The 20,506-nt window shown below is 39.7% G+C and overlaps 1 protein-coding gene across 9 annotated transcripts in view; it reads right to left on the bottom strand.

The window, feature by feature from the left end:
• WDR20 (WD repeat domain 20) overlaps positions 1–20,506 on the bottom strand; it is a 72,793-nt gene that overhangs the window by 25,137 nt on the left and 27,150 nt on the right. For 5 of the 9 annotated variants that reach the window (XM_081293356.1, XM_081293362.1, XM_081293361.1 and 2 more), the window contains exon 2: positions 1,921–2,103. The exons of 1 other annotated variant lie outside the window; for it this stretch is intronic. In XM_081293356.1, coding sequence (XP_081149482.1) covers positions 1,921–2,103 — 183 coding nt within the window. Of the gene's footprint in view, positions 1–460; positions 563–1,920; positions 2,104–4,125; positions 4,178–20,506 lie in introns of those variants that run through there. 3 more of the 9 variants (XM_081293357.1, XM_081293364.1, XM_081293359.1) reach the window with 3 other exon arrangements.

Below are 20,506 nucleotides of genomic sequence, written 5' to 3'. Positions count from 1 at the left end.
AATGGGAAGTGTCCGCCCTCCCATGTACAAGAACTCGGATACCTCTAAATCTCACAGCAGTGCAAAACACAGCATGAAGACTGCTTCAAACCCAGTCCTGGCACTATCTGAGAAACAAACCTCTAGTACCATGTTTTTAGCTATCCTGACTAAATTCTGATGAAAATGTACCCAAATGCCAAAGAAACTGGGAAAGACAATTTCAGCCTCAAGCTGCAAATGCCAGCCTGGCATCAAACCACAAACACATTTGAACAACCATTTTTCAAATAAAATTTAAAAGGACTATGAGATAACTTGTGCTTAAATTGTGAAGAGTAAGGTGCTGCATTCTGGCAACTCTTGGTCCCCAGGGCAGGGATGGATCTGGCTGAGGCCGCCTGAGTATTCTTGGAGCCCCAAGACACCAGGGCCTCCTGGACTCCAACTCCCACCCTCCCCCCAGCCATGATACACAAACCTTTCTTGTTCTCTAAGTGGCATTCTGTGCCATCCTCAGCCAGAGCTGCTTCCAGATCTTGTTTACCAACAGCCCTGCACATGGTTCCAGTCCCGCCCCCCTCCATCACACTCTCCTCTACCTAAACACAAAAAAATCCCACAATGACTACAAATTCACAATGTCTATTAACAGTGAAGAAAAGGCCAATTTTGTACCCCACCCTCCCTAAAAAAAATCCAGCTACTTAAAAATCTTCTTCAGATGTTATTAATAAACAGAATATTTTTTGCTTAAGATTTTTTTTTAACAGGAAAATAAGATTAAACACTTTTCCTCTGCAGTCTGTCAATTCAGATGACAAATTTTGTTCCCAGTCAACCCAGGTGAAACTAGAAGAGGAGATGGCACGATTCAAAAGATTTCACCAAATCCATTGGCAATGCCAAAATGTATGGATACCAGATATGCATGGTGAGTCTGTACCCTAATGAATGCAAAAGAATTGGAATTTTAACTGCAATTTTTCAAGTTTGGGGCAGACTCTTCCAAAACAAAATTATTTCTTAAAACACCAGAATTCTATAAAAAGTTTCTGTTAAAAGTCAATGATGTTAAAACCATGTAACACTGCAAAACTACCATATGACTCAATCCTTTGCACATCAGGGCTGAATAACAAGTAACACTTGGAAACCAGAGCTTGTAACTCAGCAAGTCTACTTCAGCCTTGCCTTTTCTACAAAGTCACACTGAAACAGAGGAAAAAGTCCATAGTATATAAAGGCAATATCTAGAGCCGAAAAGCCCCTCCAATGATTTTAACATAAACTATTGGTAACTTCTACTTGCCACATTTAACAGTCCTGACCTGTTCCTGAACAGGCAGGTCAGACAGCTCAGGCTCCCTCCACAATGAAAATACAAATACTAGAAACCTCAGAACACACAACAACACTGACAAAAGCTCTGTGGTGTGATCCAATTTTAAGTGCCAGGATTTCTAACTATGTCAAAGGTGATTTTACAGCAAATATTTTCAAGAACAGGAGAACTACCCATCGGCCCTGTCAAACATGCATACAAATACTTTAGATGCAATTTGAGCAGTCTAAGGAAATATCAGGTTGATTGGCATGAAACTTTCCACTAACGTGAACAAAGTTTGGAATTCTTTATTTTCTTCTTTAAATCATTCTTATCAAGTGACAGTCTCGTATTTATCTCCATTATAGAAGATTTTTAAAGAATCTGCTGTAGGTACCTGAGCATGCCCCATACAAATGCACGAAACAGTTATCCAAGGAAGAACAGGTAAAGGTCAACAAATCAATCCACCACATTTAAATCTGTAATACTAGGTAAAATGACTGAGTAAATGAAAAACTTAGCTTGAAGTATAAAATTAGGCCCACTGCCCTTGGTAAGAACACATAAACTCTTAAAGGGATTCTTAACAGCTAAGACAGCGTGCTACTTACTTCCTCATTAAATAGTTTGCTAGTTTCTTTTTTGATTGGGTCTATAAGCTGGACTTGGCCTGCGGAAAAGCCCACTAGGAGAGAGACACTTTCTGCTGTGGCTGTTAGGTGGTTGAAGTCATGACAAGTAGGCTGTGTTCCTTTGTATATCCTTTTATCTATTGGTTTACTCAAGTCAGCAGCCTGGAGGAGAAAGAGAAAAATACATACAGTAAACAGCACATTGAGATGAGAAATCTAAGTCACACTATTTTACACCCCATTATGATGGTCAATCTTAAAAACAAAGTTACTTAAAATATTTTTTCAGTTGTGATTTAATATTCATCTAACATTTCATAAAAGCACTTTCACATACTTCATCCAATTAGATATTGTTAGACTATACATAATGTTTATTTATAACTATTACTTCCACAACTTATTTTCCTTCAAATACTTGTAACAAAGACTACTGGACTACAAGATACTAAATTCTGAATTTTCAAAATGCATTCCAAGAATTTTATATTATAGAGTAACTCTAACCACATAAAGCTCCATTTTCAAAGACATCTATAGCACCTAATGCCTACTGGTAAGTTAGCCCAGTAGTTCTCACAGTGTGGTCCCCAGACCACCAACCAATACCAGCAGCATCATTTCCTAGAAACTCAGAAATTCAAATTCTCAAGTCCCACCCCAGATCCAATGAACCAGCAATTCTGGAGGTGGGCCTCACAAGCTGCAGTTTAAAAAAAGCCTTTTAGGTGATTCTGATGCTCCCTCAGGCTTGATAACCACTGCTGGAGGGAGGGTCACACTCCCTCTCTGTATTAGGTTCCAGGGAACTTTCACTTAGGGAGTCCTTTGCATATACTGCCTTTAATCCTTACAAAAATCCTGCAATAGAGCTAATATTTACCCCAGTTTACAAGGTGAGAAAAAAAGTCTAGGAAAGTAAAATGACTTAGCCAAAGTCACATAACTACCTAGACCACGTGGCAGGGCTGGATGTGAAACCTAGGATTGACGACCATAAACAGATGATATCCAACACATCCCCAAAGCAAAAGCAAATGGTTTCTGATTTGAACTAAAAGTGGTTTTTCATCCTGCTCCAACTCCCTTTTTTCAAGAAGGATCTTTTTTGCACAAGAAATGCTCTATGTAGCGCTGGGGACACAGCTGAGTTGGTAGAGTGCTTGCCTTGCATGCACAATGCCCTGGGTTCTAATCCTCCAGCACCACCAAAAAAAAAAAAAAAGAAAGAAAGAAAGAAATGCTCTGTGTAATCTCAATCTACTGGGCTGTTACTGCTGAAATAAGGCAAACTCACTTTCTCACTGTGTTTGAAAATACAGGTAGAGCCAAGTGCAGTGGTGCATGCTTGTAATCCCAGCGACTCAGGAGGTTAAAACAGGAGGATTGGAAGTTCAAAGCCAGCTTCAGCAATGGTGAGGTGCAAAGCAACTCAGTGAGACCCTGTCTCTAAATAAAATACAAAAAAGGGGCTGGGAATGTGGCTCAGTGGTCAAGTGCCCTTGAGTTCAATCCCTGGTAACCCCTCAAAAGGCAGGGTAGGGAGCTGGGGATATGGTTCAGTGGTTAAGTGCCCCTGGTTCCATCCTCGGTAGCCCCCCCAAAAAGGGAAAGAAAATAAATCATTTGTGAGACAACTAGCACTGCTGAATGTGTTCTTAAAAACATCCCCTTTCATGGGCATGAAGGTCCACACCTGTGATCCCAGCTACTCCCCAGGCACAGGCAGGAGGATTACAAGTTCCAGACCAGCCTGGGCAACTTTGCAAGACTTCATCTTAAAATAAAATAAAATGTCCTGGGGATGTGGCTCAGTGCTTTCCTAGCATGGGCAAGGCCCTGGATTCAATCTCTAGTACTGCAAAACAAACAACAAGAAGTCCCTTCTCCCTGTGTACCATTCAGGATTCACAGCTCTAGTTCCCTACTGGACACCCCCCTCCATTGGATTCTGAGGATTCCTTTCTTCCAAAAAGGCCTATGACATTGTATCAAGTTAACATTTTGATTTTCAAATAACAAACATACATACTGAGTAGGGAAAAAGTCCTCAAAATTACAGGCAACTCTGAGCAAACTCAAAACCTGAGTATTTGGAACTCTGGGCCTGAGTGGTACATGTGGTCCTGGGAGCCCCAGAGCAAAGGAGAGGGATATGCCATGCAGACACCCTCCTAGCCTCACCTCAATTAAAACGGAGATGAGAATCTCTGTCCTACCAACCTCATGGAATTGTCTGGAGGATGAAATAAAAGAATATACATATGAAAGTGCCTTGGAAAGCATAATGTAATTTCAGTACAAAACAAAAGGGGATCCCAACTTTCAAGCAAGAAGAAAAGGGGCCAGGAGGACAGTAACTTCGATGAGGCAGGGTGAGGGCAGCTCAGCAGAGGTCTGACAGTAAGTGTGGAAGCATCCAGAGGGACACTATGGACAGCCAGTCTGAAGGAAGCATCTACTGAGCTGGGCCTTAAAAGTAGGGAAACAGGAGTCCAGGCTCAGGGAATAGCAAGTTATCTCAGAACAAGAAAGATATCAGCAAAAGTAGCCAAAAAACGTAGAGTAAGATACAACTGGCAGCTACAGAACAAAACTCTACTTTAAGATATGAGTAATTATTACATGATCACTCTATCAGCTTGTGCAACTCTTGAAAGTTTAAAAAACTGCTTAGAGAATTTTCCCTTAAAAGGATACATCTAATCTAAAATTATACACTGAAAAATAAAAATCTATCCAAAGGATAGACAAAAACTAACAGAGAAGATATGTTAATATAAATCAAAATAATAAAAAATAAACACAACAGAGGAAGTAAAAGCACCCGTTTTATCCAAGTATTGCTACCAGTTTAAACTTAGGCATCCCTTACAATAACTACATTAGCATCAGTTCTTGGATTTTTTTTACATCCCTGTCCCCAATAAGGAACGTCACTGAAAAGATGGCAAGTATTTAGTGGCAACTGAAAGATTTTTGCTCTTAAATTAGATAAATATTCCAAAAACATCCTGTTTGCTAATTTGCTTAACAAACTTTCTTCCTACATCAATGCTCTCAAAGAATAGCAACACATGAATAATTTATTTACCTGCAGACAAATGTACTGACTGCAATGCAAAAATACAGAATAAGAGTTTAAAAACTTCTTTGGCAATTGACAGTAATTTTATATACATCGAATCTAATGACAAAAAAATAAAGAAAGAATTTATGCTCTGCATGTCTTTTTCAGTTTCTTTTTCTATTTTACGAAAGTATCAATGCAAATAACTGGGTAATTTTAAAGGTGGTCCTTCACTACTGTGCAGAAGACAGAAAAGTACACCTGCACTGGGTGTGGTACATCCCTGTAATCCCAGAGACTCTGGAGGCTGAGGAAGGAAAATCACAAGTTCCAGGCCAGCATGGGCAACTTAGTGGGATCCTAAGCAACTTATAAGGCCCTATCTCAAAATAATAAATAAAAAGCACCCCTGGGTTCAATCCCTGATACTTAAAAAAAAAAATACACTTGAGCCAAAGGAATACTTAGAATCTTTCCCACCTGAGGACACTCCTTTGTTCTTCAGCCCTCCCCAGTGGCATGCTAGACAACATACCTACACCCAGCAAGACTTACTATGGAGAAGTACTGTGAAGCCTTAAGTAACTATGTGCCTGTTAAAAAATTAACATTTTGAATAAAAATCCACAAACAACCCTGTTGGTGCCTGAAATTTCTGGAACCCAGCCCAGACAAAAGAGAGTTAGGCCTTCATTTCAAACAGCCAATCTTCCTGTCTTTTCTCCTCTATAGCAATCACTAAATTTGTCTCTTTTTCCACTAATGTATGACTGTCCTATTTCATCCTCCTTTGGTCTGCCAACATGTACTCCAAGCCTGCACATCTTTTTGGTAGCAGTGATCACTATCTGAGCTAGCTACTCCTCTTCCAAAGGGTCATCAGTCCCTGACAGATAGCTTCCCAGATAGAGACAGTCCGGGAGGAGAATAATAAACCCAGACTTAGAAGCAGGGAGCTCAGGTTCAAACACACCTTCCCTCTCAATAGTGCGATGGCCTTGGACAAGGTCTGTTTGCTCCCACTGAGCCACAGAGGACAACACCCTTCCTCCCCCACAGGGTAGTGGTGAGGGCTGAACATTCAGTGTTTTCTAGCACAAAACAGAGATCTCAAATGGAAGCCATTATTAATTCATTCCAGTCACATTCTAGCTCTGTTCAAAAGCAGCTGTGGTTTCCTCATTCCCATCATATCAAAGTAGGAAGATGCATCCTGCCTGCCATAGTTCACCCATCCTTCCCAATAGCAATGCCATTTTCTGTCTATTGTACCCTTCCTTTGATTCAGGCCCAGACCAGGACTTGACACTCATCAACCATTTAATCTCACAGTCACCTTTCAAAGTAGTTCTGGCTATGATCCTCATTCTTTCTTCCTTCTTCTGAGAAGGGATGCAGGCAAAATTCTGTGTTCCTCTCCACCCTTTGTGAGCTTTCCACAACACAAGCCAAGCCTTGGTTTTGGAGACAGGCCCTCTTTCCTGGCTTCATTGTGCCAACCTCTTGGTCAATACAGCCTTCTTGACCCTATTTAGTTCCAGTCCCATCACCTGTTGCAAGAATTTTCCCAACTACCATTCTTTGTGCTCAGCTTATCTCAGCTCTCAAATAAGTAATTAGAACCACAGGTTTAGTATTTAATCACCTCTATGACTTCAGAATATTTTTTATGTGTTAGCATACATTACACAAAATTACAATTTAAAAACTCTATTAAGGAGTAGGGGGGCTGGGGATGTGGCTCATGGGGCTGGGGATGTGGCTCAAGCGGTAGCGCACTCGCCTGGCATGCATGCGGCCAGGGTTCGATCCTCAGCACCACATACCAACAAAGATGTTGTGTCCACCGAGAACTAAAAAATAAATATTAAAAACTCTCTCTCTCTCACTCTCTCTCCTCTCTCACTCTCTCTTAAAAAAAAAAAAAAAAAGGAGTAGGACTTATTAAACGGTTGCCACTGTACTGTTCTACAAAATTAGCCTTTTGTTTTTTTAGCTTTCTTCTGAATTCTGCATACTTTGGGATTCTTAAAAAAAGTCTTGTACACTAATTATTGCCAATCATCTGAACTCTTAAACATTAATCTGTGGCAGAACCAATTTATTAAAAATTCTTGGGCTGGGATTGTGGCTCAGCGGTAGAGCGCTCGCCTAGCATGGGCAGGACCAGGGTTCAATCCTCAGCACCACATGAAAATAAATAAATAAATAAAGGCATTGTGTTGTGTCCATCTACATATTTAAAAAAATATTATCAATTTTAAGAATTAGGTCATATTTTGTTTCTAGCTCCTGCAGAGTACCTGGTATGTCACAGATGCTCAATATCTGTTGAACAGCTGAAACCACAATTATTCCTGAATTTTTTCAACAGTAAGATTACCATTATCATGCTCATGAGTTCTGTACAAGGAGTTACTAATTCCAAATAATTTGTCATTGTCTCATCATGCTTACTGGTTCTCAACGTAGTATAAATTTTTCAATAATGGTTTAAAAATTCCTATTAGAGAAACAGAGCTAACTCCCAAAGCTTTAATCAATAAATACATGTTTTTAAATATTAGGTTCCTCTTCTCTCCTCGGACTGCCGATCCTTTAGGAATTATTATCAAGATGAATACTGCTGAAATACAGAGTCTACAAGTACTTGAAGAATTTCTCTTTCCTGCACCACAAAGCTTTTATAAGAGAAGCCCTCCAGTTCCAGATACACCTCTGCCAGGGACTCTGGAGTACTCAAACCCATGAGGGGCAGCCTGGCTCTCAAAGCCATCTGACTTCCCAAAATCTGTACCATTCATGGGCACAGTTATGCCATATCATGTGGGCCTGTGCCAAGTTCTCCTCATGGGAACCTGCTACCTGATACTTTTGAGTACCAGAAACATTGATGTGGTATGAAAAATATCACAGACCTCTTTTGAAAAATGCACCTCAAATTATTTTAGATAGATTCAAAATGAATTAGGGAAAGCAGTATAATTAATAAAGAAAGGCCAGATGTGGTGGCACACACCTGTAATCCTAGTGGTTTGGGAGGCTGAGGCAGGAGGATCGCAAGTTCAAAGCCAGCCTCAGTAACTTAGTGAGAACCTGTCTCAAAAAAAAAAAAAAAAAATTTAAGGGCTGAGGATGTGGCTCAGTGGTTAAGTGCCCCTGGGTTCAATCCCTGGTACAAAAAAATAGATGGATTTACTCTACCACTTCCTCATCCCATTCTGAGAAATTATCTCAGAGAGTCAGAAAGAACAAGTCTTTTTGCCATGAAGGAGTAAAATCTCCTTCCATTGGCGAGTCCAACAGCTGTCAAATGTCCAGTACCACCAGAAGCTTTACCTTATCTACACTTGTAATCATTCCTCCCACTTAATCCTTTTTTTTCACATTTTTTTATTAGTTGCTCATGACAATACAATGATCTTGACATATCACACATTTGAATCAAATGGGGTATAATTTCTCATTTTTCCAAGTGTACAGGTTGCAGAATCACATTGGTTATACAGCCACGTATATACATACAGCAATACTAGTGTCTATTTTATTCTGCTGCCCTTCCTATTCCTCCCATTCTGAAGTCCCTCCCCCTCAGCTTCCCTCTGCTCCTCACTTGGGGTGGCACTACACGCTCTGCCCAGGCCTGTCCTTCCTTAGTTCAAGCCCAGTCTACCTTGAGATCCCTGGATCTGTACCAATTTCCTTCCATCCATTTCTGCCCTAATTCAACCCACACAGCCTGCCAGAATCATCTTCAGGAGGCCCTAGGTCATTCTCCCATGCGAAACCTCCAGGGCTCTATAAGGCAGAACAGTTTGGCCTGCACAGACTCCCAATGTGGCCCCTGCCCCCAAACATTGTCCCAAAGGCACTTGGCTATTGCCTGCCTTTCCTTATATTTCTTATTTTCACCCAGAAAAACCTTTCTTACCCTCAGTATCCTTAAAGTTTCTGTTCACTGATATAAACGTCACTTCTTCCTGACCTGACTCACGTAGATGTGACATTCTTTTACCCAACCTTCAATGGAATGCCCTCCACTATGGACCACAGTTTAACTATATTCCATATATTGTGAAAGTCTAGGTCTTTTAAATAAAACAAGAAAGCAGGCAGGAGGCTGCTGAGTCACTGACAGCCAGAACCAATTACTCAAAAATAGCAGGAGCAAGAGTGGCATCAAAGGTTGCCATTATGCTGTTTTGAAAATGAGTATACAACTGATAGAATACTTTCTATTATCACCCCTTCCTCATCACATTTCAACCAAAAGAGGGGCCAAAACTGATCAAGGGATTACTTCTCAGGACCACAAAAGATCACCTACTTGGACAAAGGTGAACTGCTTGGGGCCCAAAATAAACACCCAAAATAACTACATTAGAAAGATAGTTGCAGTTTTTATTGGGAGGACTTTTGATGTAGTCAGGCTTGGGGCTTCCAGTGTCTTTATCCACAGCCCACAGCTTGGGGCTGGTTGCCTGTTGACGGTTGAAGGCATCTGCTGAAACTTGGGAAACACTTAAGCCATGGGTAAGGGGCATGGAACTCTTAGAGCCAAGACAAATTCACTTCTTCAGCATAACTCAATGCACTACTTTGCCCAAATTTAGTTCAACATAGTGAGAAATAATAGATACAATGACAAAAAAATATCACATAGTGAGTGACTTCAAACACCTTTTCTGCCTACTCTCATGTTCGGCCGAACAGTTTAACACTCAAGTAACAATGAGTTGTACAGCACTGTAGGGACGTCAATGCTATGGCCCAACCCACCTGCTTTTTTTTTTTAATACTTTTATTTATTTTTAATGTGGTGCTGAGGATAGAACCCAGTGCCTCCCACATGGTAGGCAATGCTCTACTACAACCTCAGCCTCCCCTTCCCGCCCCCACCTACTCTTAAACGAGTTTGGTTCATCTTGTCAAAACACCCGAATAATTCATCTTTCTTACAGTCCCTTCAGTTCAACAGTCACATCCAAAATAATTGCACAATTAGCTTTAACAATGTATACACCTAACACTTATTTACATATATACATATATATGTGTGTGTAGGTATATGTATGTATATGTACATACATATCTACATATGTATGTACACATTCCTATCAGGGATGTAAAAGTCAGCCTGCCTTAAGATCACCTATCCCAATAGGAAAACAATGTCATAGTGGTAGAGTTTTAGCATTTCAAATAGGACAAAATTTGTCTGTGTTGTTCGCTACTCTGTCTTCTAATAGTGAGCCTGGCACACTGTCATAGAAAGGAAGCCATTCCAAAAATGGAAGGAAAAAAATGCAAAAGGAGCCAAGAAAGACCTAGAAAAAGACATGCATAGAATTAAGTGTATAATCTTTTTTTGAGGGGGGGTGTACAGGGGATTGAACTCAGGGGCACTCGACCACTGAGCCACATCCCAGCCCTATTTTGTATTTTATTCAGAGACAGGGTCTCACTGAGTTGCTTAGCACCTCGCTTTTGCTGAGGCTGGCTTTGTACTCGCACTCTTCCTGCCTCAGTCTCCCAAGCCACTGGGATTACAGGCATTATATAATCCTTTTGCTAACCAAAATGGTGACAACTAACTGCCTTCTTGAGTGGACAAGAAAACCACCTCCACAAGCAAATACTGGTAAGTCACTTTACAGTTTATACATATAAAACAGCTCTACAAATGCGTTCTTTCACCCTTCGTTATAGGCCTGTTAGGTAAGTACTACTGCTCCATGAAACAAAAGGAAACAGAATCAGCTATCAAGACAAGTGGGAGAGGCAATGTCTCAATTCCAGCCCATGATCTCCTATTATAACATGGCATTATGTTTTTGTGAGAAAGCTCACAAAACAACATCAGAAGGAGCACCACATTCTAAAAATTAGCATTGGGTGACTCCACGTTCCTATGCTTGCTGAAGCAGGAGTCTAACATTCCAACCTTTCTCAATTTGGCCCAGATTCTAGACCTACCTTCTCAATGCATGGACTTCACAAGGCTGTCTGATTAAAACCAAGTGACAGACAAAGTTTCTAGCATAAAGCTTGGCACTTAAAAGCACTTAAGAATACATAAGGACTTAAACTTTATCTTCTTACAGGGCTTGAAGATTCTCATCATTCAGCAATACCTTTCTTTCTACACTAAAATTTCCAAAGAAAAACAGTGGCAGAAGCCCCAGTTTCAGCATGTTTTCCTTCCAATATAATTTTTCAAAACAAGACAGGAGCTTCCCTTTCTTGGTTGCCATCTCTCCTTCATTCTCACACACACTAGTTCACAGCCCACACTTGCCTGGCATTCCAGATTCATCCTCTTTACTAAAAACAAACCTTGGCAAGCCCCCTGTTAGCTTGCTTCTGATGGGCTCCGACCCTGGAATAAGCACCTACCATCTACTTCCAGAGGCCTCTTGTGTGCACAGTAGCAGAGAGGCTGGAGGGTAAGGCAGGGAACCAGGCAAGGGGGAGAAAGAGGACAATCGGACAGACAGCAATCAGTCAGAACCACTGGCAGACAATGAGATGTCAGATACAAGGAGTATCCCCATCAGTCATCCCTGAATGGAAAGAGGTGCACAGTCATATAATGTGCAAAACGTGCCAGGTCCAACTTTGATGGCAAACACCTCAGGAACTGCCTGCTCCTCACCAAAGGCAAGATTCTCCCTCCCAGAGTGTTCTCTTCTCGAGATGTCCTTTGGACGGGTGGACTCTAGTGGGAGGAAGCTAAGGGCTGAGACAACAGCATCTTCTCCCTGGCCCACTGTAGGGCAAAGATCTGCTGAAATAACAAGCTTCTGTTGTCATCACCGTGTCATTTATTCTCCAAGGCAGCCTGTCACTTTAAAACTGTTAGCTATGTAAAATCTCCTCTTCCTGAGCCCAGCATTTGCATTCCTGTAATCCCAGCAGCTTGAAGTGCTGAGACAGGCTGATCGTGAGTTCAAAACCAGCCTCAGCAATGGTGAGGTGCTAAGTAACTCAGTAAGACCCTGTCCCTAAATAAAATACAAAAATAGATATAGGGATGTGGCTCAGTGGTCAAGAACCCCTGAATTCAATCCCCAGTACAAAAAAAAAGAAAAAAAAAAAGACTCCTCTTCCCTCAGAGTAGTTTTAAAAAAAAGAAATTTATTTATTTTTTTTAAAACTTTTATTTTTTTTAAAGGAGAGAGAGAGAGAGAGAGAGAGAGAGAGAGAGAGAGAGAGAGAGAGAGAGAGAGGGAGGGAGAGAGATAATTTTTTAATATTTATTTTTTAGTTTTCGGCGGACACAACATCTTTGTTTGTATGTGGTGCTGAGGATCGAACCCAGGCCGCAGGCATGCCAGGGGAGCACGCCACCGCTTGAGCCACATCCCCAGCCCCCCACCCCCCCCAAAAAAATAAATTTAATAAGCTGCTAAACTGCAACATCTTTATCATCCCCTCATTTCTTATGTGGCACTCAAAGTTCAGGTTAAATTTCCTATTACAAGGTGAGTCACTACAAGGGCTGTCCTGGCGCTTCATTTAGGCTAATGAAATACTGGTTTCTTCATTAAAGAAAAACTATGAATAAACATTATTAGATAAATTTGATTTGCACACATCCCAACCCAGATCTCATCACATTTAAATGTGTCACATTCAAATAACCTGTTTTCATTAAACCATTCAATTAAACATGCATAGATATCAATATATTCCAAAGGGAATACCAATATCTCATATACATTACAGATAAGATGCTTTTATTTTTGCAAAGAATATTCATCTTAAACTCTTAAGAAAATAATTTTTTTTTAAAAGTTCCCTCTGAGGTCTTGGGCTGTAGCTCAGTGGCAGAGCGCTTGCCTAGCATGCATGAGGCACTGGGTTCGATCCTCAGCACCACTTTAAAATAAACAAATAATTAAAATAAAGGCATTCTGTTCATCTACAAATAATTTTTTAAAAATTTTTAAAAAGTTCTGAGCCAGGTGCAATGGGGCGTGCCTGTAATCCCAGTGGCTCAGGAGGCTAAGGCAAGAGGATTACAGCAAAAGCCAGCTTCAGCAAAAGCGAGGAGCTAAGCAACTCAGTGAGACCCTGTCTCTAAAATACAAAATAGGGCTGGGGATGTGGCTCAGTGGTTGAGTGCCCCTGAGTTCAATCCACCTGCGCCCCCATCCCCACCCCACACACACAAAAAAATGTTCCCTCTGAAAGGGGCAGGGAGAGGAAATTCTATGCCCTCTAAAACTGCTGGGACAATACTGGTGAACTAAAGACCATTATGAAGCAGGGAAGAGTTCCTTCCTGCAGCTTAACTCTCTACTGTTGTTTTACTGACCTTTAGACCATCCTTGGACTTCTATATTTGGCAGAGCACATAAATGATTTCTGAATTTTCAAATTCAAGTTGCTGAGAAACATAAGTAGAAATCTGTAAAGAAGCTCCCCTTCTTAGTGGGAAAGGCCCTAAATCCCCAACTGTGCAGAAACCCTACAAACTTCTATCACTTCTTCATTCTACAAAGACAGGGCGGGGGAGGGGCAGATATGGTGATCTGCCTCCTAAAAGTACAGTGCTTAGAACTGAACTGTACTCTAAGGCTGGAATTGTGGCTCAAAGGCAGAGTGATTGCCAAACATGTACCAGGACCTAGCTTCAATTCCTACTAACACACACACACACACACCAAAAAAAACAAAACTGTACTTTTAACCACAATGAGCCATTAGGGGGCTCTTAATCATCCACTTCAGCTGGAACAATGAACTATAGAATATGTAACATAAAATTTTAAAAAATAGGGGCTGGGGTTGTGGCTCAGTGGTAGAGCGCTCACCTAGCACGTGCACGTGCAAGGCCCTGGGTTCGATCCTCAGCACCACATAAAAATAAATAAAAAGTCTTGTGTCCAACTACAACTAAAAAATAATCTTTAAAAAATGACATTGATTTGTACTAGCAATTTGATTACATCAACTGACAGCATTTTGTGCTTGCTATATACTGCTGTGTTGTCAAAGAGAAAGCAAGCAAGCTAGAAGAAGTGACACTACATTAAGCTACCTTACACATTAACGAAGATCAGCCACTAAAACAAGTGGCCAAAAGATTAGATTGGGCCTCTGTGATTCAAATAGTCTCTGATCCAGCCAGGCCTCAGCAGAAGACTACAGCTCAAACCCATGAGGGTAACATAGAGCTGCTCTGTCTAAATAGCACTGTAAGCATTAGTTCACTACTGAAATTACTCATTTGACACTTGTGCTGTTGGTCATTTGTCATATATAGCTTATCTCTCCAACTACTCTCAACTGGGGGGGGAAGATCTTTCTTATAGGTAACCTCAGTAACAGCCACATAGACATTTCTTTTTCCCCTACCAGATTAAAAGAACCTTTTTATGTTATCAGACTCTGGTATACCCCTAGTAACCCAAGAGCAGACAGTTTCCAAATGCAGTCCAGGAGGACTGGCACAGCTGTTATGAAGAGCAAGATGATAACATAGGGTAGTATCATTTCCTTTTCACATAAATTCAGCTTCTAGTTGGTCTGGGGCTATAGTTCAGTGGTAGAATGCTTGCCTAGCATATGTGAGGCATTGGGTTCAATCCTCAACACCACATAAAAATAAATAAAATAAAGGTATTGGGTCCATGTACAACTAAAAACAAAATTGAACTCTTAGGAATTTATCCTTAGAAAAGACTTTTCAAGTGTATGAACTATTTGTAATAGTCAAAACAAGCAGACTTGTGGCCTATGAACAGGTCGCTAGTCATGGAATATAGCAGTTTGATTACATGGACAAATCTCAAAAAAAAATCTTGAGTGAAAGAAGTCAGATATAAAAAGTATATACCAAATATTTCTATTTACAAAAAGTTTGAAAATAAGGATCTGTGATGTTGGAAGTGAGGTTAGTGGTTACCTGTAAAGGGGGGTAAGTGGGAAAGGCCACAGGAGAGGCTACTAGGTGTTTCTTAATCTACAGTTGACTCTACTTTGTGAAAATGAATTAGACTTTATATTTATGCACATTCCAGTTTGTATACTATCCTTAAACTTAAGCAAACACTTGGATAAAGATAAGACAACTCAGCTTTGTTTATAACATTATTAATATCCTATGCGTTCCAAAAGACAATGAGTAATTATATTAAGAAGCCATTCTAAATTATTTAGTAGCAAAGAAGGATGTTAAACACTATATTACCAAGTGAAAATGCAAAAATAAAAAATAGGATTCTAAGGACCAAAAAATTACAAATAAATCATAAAACTATACTCACATTTTTTAAAAAATGTTTTTGTAGTTGTAGACGGACAGAATGCCTTTATTTTATTTGTTTATTTTTATGTGGTGCTGGGGATCGAACCCAGTGCCTCACACATGCCAGGCAAGCGCTCTGCCACTGAGCTACAGCCCCAGCCTTATACTCACATTTTAATAGTAATAAGTGTATTGTTGTTTTGAAAACATCTTGTCAAATAGAGCAAAAAAGTTAATTATATGAATGTCAACGGGAACCCAGGTTTTCTACACAAAATAGGTACAAATGCAAAATCCATTACTTTTACGTTTTGAAATGAAGGAAAAATATGAACTCATGATGTATCTTTTTCTTATTTAAAAACAAAAGCAGGGCTGGGGATGTAGCTCAAGCGGTAGCGCGCTCGCCTAGCATGTGTGCGGCCTGGGTTCGATCCTCAGCACCACATACAAATAAAGATGCTGTGTCCGCCAAAAATATTAAAATAAATATTAAATAATAACAATATTAAATAAATATTAAAAATTCTCTCTCTCAAAAAAAAATTAAAATAAAATAAAATAAAAACAAAAGCGGGGGGGGGGGGGCGCTCAGTGGTAGAGTGCTTACCCAGCATGTGTGAGCCACTGGGTTTGATTCTCAATACTGCATATAAATAAATAAAATAAAGGGCTATTGACAACTAAAAAATATTTTTTAAAGGGGGGCGGGGGCTAGGGATATGGCTTAGTGGTAGAGCATTTGCCTAGTATGCTCAAGGCCCTGGGTTCAAAGCATAGCAAAAAGAAAAAAAGTCTGTCATGTTTTAAGGCATTTTCTAGTTCTGTCAAATGAAAAGGTATAGAATAATAACCAACAGCAAGAGGAACTCCTAGTGCCCAGACTGTTGCAAATGCAACTGACCACTTAAAAGCTGATCAAGATTCCTGAGATATTGGTATGTGGCAGGAAATGGAAAAACAAATCTGGAACATCTTCTGCTGCCTCTGAGCAAGAAAGTTATCAACAATTACTGAAAATAAGCAAAAAGACTTAAGAAGCAAAATAAAGGGACTACCACTGGCCAAGATGAACCATCTTAAACATCAAAACAATATTACGGAATTCTTATAGATAAAACCAGTTTATGCTAACATCTGGAGACGGGGAGGGGAGAAGCTCTCCATTATAGTGGACTAGCACCAGTAAACAGCAGGAAAAAAAAATAATGGAGTTTAAAAAATCATTTTACAAATAGTATAACACATTAAAAATCAATTTAGTCAAAAATCATCAATGGATGCTAAAACCAGAGGGTGAAGATTTGATGGGAAACAGGATATATATGTAGTTTCAAAATACTTCCCCAGATAAACTGTGTAGCAATTACAAAGAAAAAACTGAAACTTAAGGATAGATTAATTTGGAGTTTAAAAAATGATTAATTTGGGCTGGGGATGTGGCTCAAGCGGTAGCGCGCTCGCCTGGCATGCGTGCGGCCCGGGTTCGATCCTCAGCACCACATACCAACAAAGATGTTGTGTCCGCCGAGAACTAAAAAAAAAAATAAATATTAAAAAAAAAAAATTCTCTCTCTCTCTCTCTCCTCTCTCACTCTCTCTTTAAAAAAAAAAAATGATTAATTTGGCAAATTCATCCTTAAACTTAACCTTAATCAATGTCATCATTTACCAATGCTCACTTGGATAAACCAGCCTCATGTGCCTCCTGATATGCTGTCCTAAAAAAGACACTACTCAATTCTGTGGTATTCTACCCAAAATGTAGGCCATAAGCCAGGCATGGTGATGGTAAAAAGATTCTTCTAAATCAATGTTATGGTTTAGATCATAAATGTCCTCCAAAGATCCCTATACTAGAGGCTAGTTGCCAGCCTGTACACTACTGTGAAACAGTGGAATCATCAAGAGGTGAGGCCTCTTGATGTTAGGTCCCTGGAAGCGTGCCTATGAAGGGGCTACTGGTACTCTCACCCCTGACTTTGCTTCCCAGTCACATGAGATGAACAGGTTTCCTCTGACATGTAATTCTTTTTTTTTTTTTTTTTTTTTAAGAGAGAGTGAGAGAGGAGAGAGAGAGAGAGAGAGAGAATTTTTAATATTTATTTTTTAGTTCTCGGCGGACACAACATCTTTGTTGGTATGTGGTGCTGAGGATCGAACCTGGGCCGCACGCATGCCAGGGGAGCGCGCTACTGCTTGAGCCACATCCCCAGCCCCATCTGACATGTAATTCTGCCACAGTGTACTGCCTCATGCCAGGGCCAAAAGCAACAGGGTCATGCAACCATGGACTGAAACCTCTGAAACCACAAGCCAAAGTACATCTTTCCTTATTATAAGTTGATTTTCTCAGGTATTTTGTCCTAATGACAGAAAAATGAAGAACACAATCAAGAAACCAACTATAAAGAATATTTATGGGTTAGGGATGTGGCTCAAGCGGTAGAGCACTCGCCTGGCATGCATTCGGCCCAGGATTGATCCTCAGCACCACATACAAACAAAGATGTTGTGTCTGCCGAAAACTAAAAAATATTTTTAAAAAATTCTCTCTCTCTCTCTCTCTCTCTCTCTCTCTCTCTTTAAAAAAAAAAAAAAGAATATTATGGAGGGGCTCAGTGGCATATACTATAATCACAGAAACTCAGGAGGATAAGACAGAAGGATTTCAAGTTCCAGGCCAGCCTGAGCAATTTGGTGAGACCCTGTCTCAAAATAAAAAATAAAAAGTGACGAGGGATGTAGCTCAGTGGTAAAACATTTATTCCTAGGTTCAATCCCCAGTACCACATATATACACCCAAAAAATATTTATGAATCTGATAGCTGGACACAGTGTCACACACCTGTAATTCCAGCAACTTGGTGAGCTAAGGCAGGAAGACCACAAGTTCAAATACAGCCTCAACAATCTAGTGAGACTGCGGCAAAATAAAAAAATAAAAAGGACCAGGGATATATCAGTGATCAAGCACCCCTGGGTTCAAACTCCGATACAAAAATAATAATAATAATCTGTTGAGGAATAAATTATGTTCAAATATAAAATTTTTTGCATGTGAAAATGTGGTTTTATCACCAAAAATAGTCCGTGCACCATTAGAAAAAAAACAAAAAAAAATTATGATGTTTTGGATTTGCTTTAAAATAATCCAGTGGGGATAAAATAATGGGTGCACTGTGATTGGGCCATGTCAGCAGATATTGAAGCTAGGAGACAGGTACATGGAAATTCATTATATCATTCTTTTTATTTTTGTGTAAGTTGGGACATTTTCATAATTTAAGAAAGTATAATTCTGTTTGGGCCAAATAATTATTTACATGTATAAGTTGCAAGGAAAAAAGTTTGAAAAGATATCCACTGAAACATTAAAGATAGTTATTATTCAAAGAAGGGTGGCAGCTAAGTAGTACGGCATTTGCATTAAAACAGAGGTAATGTTTAAGAGATAATTCTGCCTATCAATTTTTAACTTTTGTCAGTTATTACACATAATTTTTATGTAGAAAAAGAAAAAAAGCAAAAAAAATTACTACTGAATCAATTTCAAAATTTTTCTGGCATTAGGTGCCACAAAACAATGATTCAGACAATGTCAATGACCAGGTGCACACATCCCCAAGAGTGAGCCCATGAGATTACAGTGCCTAGTGATCTCACAGCAGCCTCAGTCTGTGTAACTACACTCTACCACGTTCACATAATAACAAAATTGCCTAATTGCACATTTCTCAGAATGTATTCCTATCATTAAGCAACAAAGATAGTATAAAAGCATGACGAGTCCTAATACAGGGTCACAGAAAAATGTTTTGAAAAACAGTGAAATTCATTGTAAAAACAAACACATTGTGGGGCTGAGGCTGTGGCTCAGTGGTAGAGCGCTTGCCTAGCACATTCAAGGCCCTGGGTTTGATCCTCAGCACCACATAAAAATAAATAAAGATATTTTTTAAAAGAAGAAGCACATTGTTATATCAAACAAATGCAAGAATTGGGATGATATATCACCAACAGTTGATGATCTATTTCCAACAGGCCAAATCACAAGCTTTATACTAATCAGGACTGATGGAGTCAATTATTTATGTCTTTGTGGCATGAGTGATGTCACTAGATGAGAAAAGCCATTAGCTCCTCCTTCTTTAGGAGCCAACCATTCAGGCATCAGATAAGGAAGCCAAGGCTGGTTCTATTGTTCTACTCTTCAAATAGCTCTACAGCGTTAGAATGGTTCATTGTGTGTTCCTCCTTGGCTACAGTACAGATAAAGACAACTTTTCTCAGAGTCTTTGTTGGAAAATCCAATCTTCTCTAAATTTATTTTCCTCTAATGTAGATGATAAATATGAGTCCACATTTTTCTCATTAGAATTGAAACAAGGGGGCTAAGGATATAGCTCAGATGGTAGAGTGCTTGCCTCGAATGCACAAACCCCTGGGTTCAATCGAAGGAAGGAAGGAAGGAAGGAAGGAAGGAAGGAAGGAAGGAAGGAAGGAAGGACGGACTGAAATAAGAATTTTTTTGGAGGGTGGGGGCAGAGGAGTGTACCTGGGGAGAGAACTCAGGGCCTCACACTTGCTAGGCAGAAGCTCTATCACTGAGCTTCACATAAGTCGCATCATTAAATTTATGCTCCACTAGAGGTTCTAGAAAAACTGATTCCTAAATTACCCTCAACCCAGAAAAAATGCTAAAAAGGTTACACAGCGACTTTTTACAAATCATAACTGATTTTTAATTAATCAATTCATAATTGATTTTTAAGTATTTAGCATTTAAAAGTGAAATAGAGGGGCTGTGGTTGTGGCTCAGTGTTAGTGCTCACCTCGCGTGCTTGAGGCACTGAGTTCGATCCTCAGCACCACATAAATGTAAAATAAACATATTGTGTCCACTTAAAAAAACTAAAAAATAAATATAAAAAAGTGAAATAGAAATATTAGGCTGCATAGGAAAGATGATATATCCATGGTCTCTATGAGGGACAGTAACATATTTGAAATATAGGTTAACAGGCCAACCCACTTAGAATTGAAGCAGCAGCTCTGCACTGGCTAAAATCAACCATAATCCAAAAGCTCAACAACAAGTGCACATTTATAAACTATTCATAAAGAAACAGATTAAAGAAGTAACTCATTTTCTAGGGTGAAGAACTATGTGATATAACTATATATTCAAAAGTCGTGAATGTAGGTAATATTAGTCTGGTGTAGAGGATCAGAGGAG

Source organism: Spermophilus citellus, assembly GCF_964194105.1.
Source record: "Spermophilus citellus genome assembly, chromosome: 4".
NCBI classification, from domain to species: domain Eukaryota; kingdom Metazoa; phylum Chordata; class Mammalia; order Rodentia; family Sciuridae; genus Spermophilus; species Spermophilus citellus.
The sequence above is the reverse complement of the archived record's forward strand: the minus strand, read 5'-3'. Positions and strand labels throughout refer to the sequence as shown.